We start from the raw sequence: 8,088 nt of genomic DNA, 5'->3' as shown, positions 1-8,088 counted from the left end.
ATACTAAAATTCAGTTGACTATAACTTCTAATCCGTTCATCGAAACCATTCGATATCTAAATGAAAAGTTCTTAATTTTTCGCTAGCTTCCCAACGACATGCATATCATATACCTTATCTTAGTAGCATATGTATCAAATTTCAGGATTCAACATAACCTATCTAGCGACAATATCAAACGTACAAACATGCATAATCCTATATACTCGAGCACTAGTCAGGGATACACTAATAATATATAAAAGTTAAGTTATGAGTGCTCACGTATCAATATTGTGATTCAATATTGTAGGAAAGGTACATAGACGCAACGGAGATGATAAATACTAGTTTGACCTCACGAGCATACTCCCGAACCATACCCATAACCTCCATAGCTATAACCCATAATTCCCTTAACTCTATCCCGCTCGAAAAACAATTTCGAAATCACTCGGACAGCACTCCGTCGTAATATTTTATGTATACTAATAATATCTTGAAATAATACGAAGTAAATATATATATATATATATATATATATATATATATATATATATATATATATATATATATATATATATATATATATATATAAAAATCGATTGAGAGAGTTTAGAGAAAAATATTTTCAAGTTTCTATGAAATAATGAAACCTATTGAATTCTATTTATAATAGATTTTTGAATTATTAAAGTGAATTATTAAAGTATGAATTATTAAAGTGAATTATTAAAGTATGAATTATTAAAGTTAAAGTAAAGTAAAAATAAAGTAAAGGTAAAGTTAAAGTATAGTAAAAGTATAAAACTATGTACGTATAATACGCGTATGAATATATATAATATTAATTTAAATCGTTATATATATTTAATAAAATAAAATATAAATATCGTTATCTTTTTCATACTGGTTAAGTAATGAGTTGTCAAAAGTGGTTCTAGATATTTATAAAAGTTATATACGTTTTAATAATAAAGTTCTTTTTAAACTGAAAACGTTTTTGTACGTTTGAAACTAATCAAATAAATATGATAATGTTGTTTTTCAAAACTAAATATATTTAAGAGTCATTTTATTAAAAGGTTAAAATAATAGAAATCGTTATATCATAAAACGTTTTTAGAAAAATAGAATCATATATATTCATAATAGGTTTCAAGTTTTTAAATTACAATCTGTTGGTGAAGCATAGGATAAAGTCCAAAGGTTAAATAAACGTATGAAATCATCTTAATGAAAAAAAATGTCGAGTTACTTAACTTGTCGATATCCAACATCTAAGTTATTTACACTTCACGTTCTTACTTTAATATTAAATAAAATGAAAGTTAACATAGTTATCTTATCAAGGTCACAAGGAAAATATTATAAAACATGAATTGGAAATTAAACATGAATTTCCTCTAACCCTTGTCTAGTTCCCGTTAATTGACACATTTGTTCTTACTTATAAATCACTTTACCATTTTCTAAATGTTGTCAAAAAGAATAGATTTCTTAAATCACAGTGGACCTCATAACATAGACTCTTAATCATATCACAATGTATCTGATAAATCAATCATTTGATATTATTTTCTAATTCCATCGATAAACATATTGAAACAAATACGTTCATGTAAAGTATTATACGTTTAATACTTTGTTAATATTCTCAAGTTATAATATATATATATATATATATATATATATATATATATATATATATATATATATATATATATAACAGTTCGTGAATCGTCGGAATTTGGTCGAGGTTATAATGAATGTACGTACACGGTTTAAAATTCTTGAGATTTAACTCAACAAATTTTGCTTATCGTGTCGGAATAATATAAAGATAAAGTTTAAATTTGGTTGGAAATTTTCGGGTTGTCACAGTTGAGTTCATCAAGATTATTATTAAGTCAATTATAGTTGGATATATTATTAAATGGTATGCATGCCGTCGACTTTCGATGAAATGAAAGTTTGTCTTTTAAAAACGAATGCAATGTTTGTAAAATGTATCATATAGAGGTCAAGTACCTCGTGATGTAACCAAATGTAATGTATTCGTCCAGATGGATTAGGACGGGGCGCTTCATTCGTGATCCGATATTTACGCTGGATGTGACGCTCTCCGGTCAGGGCTTAAGCGCAAGGCGGCCTTCAGGGCTTACGCATGACGGATGCAGCCTGCACAGCAGAGAACACTGGACGGATCGCAAAAATGTTATTCCCAGTGTTCCTGATGCTAATTTCATGCGAATATTATGCATTTATGCGTGTATACGATAGGATACACCATTATCCTACAAAATAATTTCACACATTATCTTTTTATTTTTCTTCTTTTCAGTTACCAACTAATAAAATGCATGCAACATGTATAAATTGACCAAATATCCTTTCAACTACTAGGACTACATGTGTGAACCTTGGTGTTTATATTGTTTTTTAACAAATTTCAACTAAGAGTATATATTTGTTATAATACAACGGTTGTGATATAGATGTAACTATGTAAGTGTCCTACTCCGCCACAGTTTAAAGTTTTAATTTTTTTAATCGTGATTTATTTTTATTAACAAAATAATTTTTAACAACATTTAGGCTATGAAAAATTAATTTTAATCTTATTTATGATAACTAATTTATTAAGTTTAGATTAAACTATTATACTACAGGAATAGGATTTGTATGAGTTAGGAAATTAATTTGGCATAATTTGAAAAAAATAGGTTACACTGAAATTGAATTTATATGTATAAATAAATATAGGTTAATAACATCCAATTGAAAGTATTACAATCATGTACACTTTAAAATATGCAATTATGTACTTTCAAACACAATTATTGTTAAGGTAAAACAAATATAAGAAATATTTTTTCAAAACATGTTTTCACGAATAAAGAGGGATCGCAGCAACGCGCGACGGGTCCCTCACATAGTTATTTTATCCTTTCTACTAAAACATGCGCCAAAATTCGTAGTTTCAGTTGTTTTGGATTGTCGTTTTGAATTTGCGTTCACACTACAAACGGTCCCTCAAATTCAACTCAATTTACACAACGGCCTCTTAACTTTATACTTTTTCAGGGGTAGAAAGTGTAAATATATAATTTTATTAAAATAAAAGAAGATAATTTCACCCGAATTATTAACGGACCCTATCTTCTCGCTCGGTGCGAGTTAAATTTTTCCGAGATCACTGCTCAACTCGAAAAAATCTAACGAACACAACGGGACTAACTACGCGCGAAACGAACATCGTTAAAAAAACACTAAATATTTCGGGCTATATTTCATACATATACATATACGTACAACAAACAACTCAACATATTAGATATATTATGTACCAAACAATGTATATCTAAATTCGATCGCGCGTTAAATACTACCGCAGCAACGCACGGTCGAATTTTTTCTAGTTATTACTAATGCACAAATTAATGACATACACAGAGTATTTTTGAGATTGGTTTTTTTCTTATAAAATATAAATTGTTAAAGGACTAATACTGCCTATCTTAAAAAAAGTAAAATCCATGTCATTCTTACTTTAAATTCAAGGTATAACCTGAGGTAAAAAGAATCGTATTTTTTTTTTTTTTTTAAGAAAGATTTCGCTGGCCGGTGACACATCAGTCGACGGCAATGGGTGGGGTTTTACTTGGATCGTATAACGATGTAACGGTGACGTACGTCTTTAAAACCCTTTATGGATGGTGGGATGAATTCAATAATAATTCCCAAATTTCTCAAGATTTGATCCTTCATGTTCTTGCTGCTTTTTATGGAATTGTCGCCCTTGTTGCTCTGGTCAGTTACAGAATTACTGTTGAAACTCTATGTAATCTTTTTTTTTTTTTTTTTAGTTTTCTATTTCTATGCAACTTTGATTGAATTATTACTCATATTATCATGTTTTAGGGGTTTCTATTTGAAAATAAGTGCTATCTATGGCAGGGGAGGACCTAGGATGTCATTTAAATAAAACATAAACAATTATAGTGAAAATCAACATTTGAATATCACTTGTTTATGGTACTTAGTTTATGCTATATCTATTAGCGCTTGTTTATGGCTATTTAAAATATTTTTGGTACTTACTTTATGCTATAATTATTTTGTAATAGCGCTTGTTCAAGAGTTCTCGTTAACACGTTTTAAAAAGTAGTACATAGCGGTTACTTGTTAATTAGTGGTGGCAATTACATGCATTTACAATTGCATAAAGTGCGTTAACGACATCCCTTACAATAATTATGGTACTTAGCAAAATCCTTAATATATTTATGGTACTTAGTTTATGCTATAATTATGTTGTAATAGCACTTGTTTATTGTTATTTAAAATATTTCGATAACTTAAAGAAAATAAGAAATCAGAATTTTGAAATGTGATAAGAAAAGTACTAATACTTTGACTTTGAATGTCAAGGTCAAACGTACTAACTGCTTCTGATGCTGATAATGATAATTAGAATAATGCCAGTTTCTGTAAAGATCAATATAAATAGAATAATGTTAAGCTAATGTTTTTTAAGATTGATGGTATTTTATCCAGTCGTATCTTATTAAGTCTATGAAGATGCATGTTCATGGCGAATGGTTTTTGTTTAACGTGGCGTTTCAAGAAAAGAAATATGGTTTAGGCATATGCACTTAACAAAATGTGATATGTTTTTATTGTTTGTTTTAAACTTGTAATTAGTAATCTTGTGTAGCTTAATATTACTGCAGGTACAATTAATTAGAATACAAGTAAGAGTACCCGAGTATGGTTGGACCACCCAGAAAGTCTTCCATTTCCTCAATGTCTTGGTTAATGGAGGTCTGTATATTTTGCTATATATATTTTCTTTTAAATAGTATGTTAAATGAATTGCAGGCTATACATGTCAAATAGTTTTTAACTTATATATATATTTTGTTAATTGTTAATGCAGTTAGATGTTTAATCTTTGTATTTCATCACGACGTTGAACAGTTGAAGCCAGAGGTTTGGAACACTCTTTACGTCATCATTTTATATATGGGCTGTATTGTTGGTTATATCAGATTTTGACCCTTTACATTTTTATTTTTTTTATTTATTCTATTGACAGATTGTGCAACATATATTGCTTGATGTTCCAAGTCTTGTGTTTTTCACTACGTATGCTCCTTTAGTTTTGTTATTTGCAGAAATTTACTATCAGGTCCTTTTTCTCGCCTGGTTTTTGCTCATATCCTTAACTTTTGGTATAAAGTGATATTTAATTCACTAGTTGATGTTTTCTGACAGGCAAGGAACGGTTCTTCTGATGGTCTCCGGCCAACGTTTTTCGCAATTAATGGAATCATTTATGCAGTTCAGGTGAAAATTCTTATCTGTTTCTTAAATTTTAAAAGGTGGTTGCTTTTATGAACAAACATTCAAGAACCATTGATGTAACTTTTTTTACACCGAAAATGTAAGAAAGGTAATATCTGTATTATATCTATATAATGAATGAAGTGGTTAACGCATTTAATTTTAATAACTTGTTAACAGATAGTCTTATGGTTGGTAATTTGGTGGAGACCTATCGCTCCATTGGTGATTCTCGCCAAGATGTTTCTTGCAGGTCTTCTAGCCTTTTTGTTAAATCTAAATAACCATATTTTTTTTACATTATAATTTATTACACGACTCCAATTTTATATATATGTTCCAGGTGTGTCCTTGTTTGTAGCCTTGGGTTTTCTAGTTTACGGAGGAAGGGTGTTTTTAATGTTGCAACGTTTTCCTGTGAAATCTAAAAACCGGCGAAAGAAGTTACAAGAGGTACATATTTAATCAATTTAATTAAATTGTTACTTTACTATTTCACTGATTATAAGTTTATACTACTAATGTAATATGTTACATATATTGTTCATTCAGGTTGGCTACGTGACCACAATCTGCTTTGTCTGTTTTCTCCTAAGATGTATCGTGGTGAGGTTTCATGACATAATATAGATTATCAACAAAGTTTATTTTCTGAACACGTTTATGGAGTTTGTATTCAAATTTTTGTGGTCTAATTTGTTTCGTTTGTCACATGGGATTGTTAGATGTGCTTCAATGCATTTGATGAAGCTGCTAACCTGCATTTGATGGACCATTCTGTCCTGAATTTCGTATACTACCTGGTAATGAATATAACCTTTTTTTTTTTTTTTTTTTTTAAATTCTAAAATAAGGAAGGCGATGGCACACACGTTTTTGTATTTTTTTGATGTATATTAATTTCCATTTGACAGTTGGTGGAGATACTACCGTCGTCTCTACTTCTCATTATATTGAGAAAATTACCACCTAAGTGAGTCATCACAACATATCACCCTATTCACTGAAAACAAGATCAATGATAGGCGATAAGGAATCAATCATATGAGAACGGTACAGATGATGAACCATTGTTTTCTATGCGATGTCTTTTTTTTTTTTTTTTTTTGAACAGCAAGCTTTGCATCGGTGTATCATTTATTTCAACGATACTCATCATTTGCACACACACGCATGCGCGTTCGGGAGGAAACCCGAATCGCACTACAGGAACCCGATCCTTTAAGCATCCCGAGGGGCAGGCGGACCGGGTTTGAATCTTGAATGGATCCGGGAGAAAACCCCCTTGGGATCAATCTGGATATCCATATTTCAGGCAGATTAATTAATAGGATGGGGGGGCGAGACTCGAACCCATGACCTAACCCCCAGCCCCAACACACAAGGTGAAGGGGATGCCGTTGAAGCAACGGAAATTTAATGACAGCAAGTAGAAACCAGTCAATCGGTGTTTTCGAAGAGGTTTGGGAAATCTGGTTTGTGAAATATGTTTGGTTTATTTTAACTGTTGATGGTAGTTCGTAGAAAAGTAAGTGGTGTTCAAAGGTTGATGTTTATGAAGACCAAGTTCTTGACTAAATTTCAGATCACACAGACTTATCTGTTGGGTCCCTAATGATAATATTTAGCATCTTTAAAAATCACAAAATATATTATGCAGTTTTACCTGTTTGGTCAGTATTACAGGTATTATGTATAACTATAATCATCTTGGCATTCACTCACCCTATTGAATAAGCAGGATACAACCGACAAAGTTAACATTCAAAACATCATTTTTATTTAGCATTAATCAATTATTATTATTATCTTTTCTTGTATGACATTTGTATTGAATAAGTTAATAATCACGGCGATCAATATTAAGGTACAGTACTTTGTTATTAGACTATTATGGAGTAGATATTACGGAGTACTTTGACTAGTTTTTGTTTCGTCAATTATTTTTCTATTAGATGATAATTTAAGTTTTTTGTTGCAATACATTGCTTAAGAAAATTCCAATGTCAAGAATCAACCAGGTTCAGTTTTTTTATGCCCAAACTTCAGGTTGTACATGAAAAGAAAAAGAGATGTCGATATGGCGGCAATGTTTGATATTTTTTCACGGCTGATGGTGTTAGGATGCCTAGCTTAGAATCGCATAAAACATAGATAAACCCTAGTAGAGGATTAGATTAGAAACATTTTTTTTCTTAAGTATGACCAGTTTCTTGTTTCGTTCATTCAATCAAGATAACTGAATCCAAATCATAGGATGATGTACTCAAGATCACAAATCTAAATCCAATACAAATTTTGTATATTCAAATTCAAATATTCTATACATGATTGACATTGTTATGTCAAACAAAATATTATATTAGACTCTTTCCAACGCAGCGTCAAAACCCATCGCGTCTGACGAGGTGGCCAAATCTGACGTCCCTGACGCCTCCAACGCGGCGTCACGTGTGGGGGCGTTAGTTCACTATTTGACGTCGGGTCAGAAAGCCGTCAGGGACAGGTGGCAACGCGTGATGGGCTGGAGATTACAACGGATATATATCCGTTTGTGATTTTTTTTTTTTTAATTCCGAAAATAATTTATCTATTTAATTTATCCGTTCCATCTTCATCTTCTACCATCTTCATCTTCTTCCTCTACCTCTACAACCTTTTCAATTTTTTTTTTTTCAGTCTTCTACAAAAATACTATGTCACATCCAAATCAACGACCAAATACTCCACCCGATTGGTACGGAACTTACATGGGAGGAG

The 8,088-nt window shown here is 30.9% G+C and overlaps 1 protein-coding gene across 1 annotated transcript; it reads left to right on the top strand.

Annotated features, from left to right (window-relative positions):
• The first annotated feature begins 3,627 nt into the window (after window positions 1-3,627).
• On the top strand, window positions 3,628-6,305 carry LOC139839960 (tobamovirus multiplication protein 3-like). The gene is made up of 10 exons (XM_071830175.1): window positions 3,628-3,792; window positions 4,716-4,806; window positions 4,922-4,974; window positions 5,081-5,173; window positions 5,260-5,331; window positions 5,509-5,581; window positions 5,672-5,781; window positions 5,881-5,934; window positions 6,054-6,131; window positions 6,243-6,305. The coding sequence occupies exons 1-10, from the start codon at window positions 3,628-3,630 to the stop codon at window positions 6,303-6,305; spliced, it is 852 nt and encodes a 283-aa protein (XP_071686276.1).
• Window positions 6,306-8,088: the final 1,783 nt, after the last annotated feature.

The sequence above is a fragment of the Rutidosis leptorrhynchoides genome, chromosome 4 (genome assembly GCF_046630445.1).
Source record: "Rutidosis leptorrhynchoides isolate AG116_Rl617_1_P2 chromosome 4, CSIRO_AGI_Rlap_v1, whole genome shotgun sequence".
NCBI lineage: Eukaryota > Viridiplantae > Streptophyta > Magnoliopsida > Asterales > Asteraceae > Rutidosis > Rutidosis leptorrhynchoides.
Note: the sequence above shows the minus strand (reverse complement) of the source record. Positions and strands in the feature narration are given on the sequence as shown.

What these genes read in the sequence shown, in the direction of transcription:
- LOC139839960 (XM_071830175.1), top strand. Translation starts at nt 3,628, where the DNA reads ATGGGTGGGGTTTTACTTGGATCGTATAACGATGTAACGGTGACGTAC. An exon ending in TTGAACAGTTGAAGCCAGAG is followed by an intron (nt 4,975 to 5,080) that starts GTTTGGAACACT and finishes TTCTATTGACAG; the next exon opens with ATTGTGCAACATATATTGCT. An exon ending in TTGCAGAAATTTACTATCAG is followed by an intron (nt 5,174 to 5,259) that starts GTCCTTTTTCTC and finishes GTTTTCTGACAG; the next exon opens with GCAAGGAACGGTTCTTCTGA.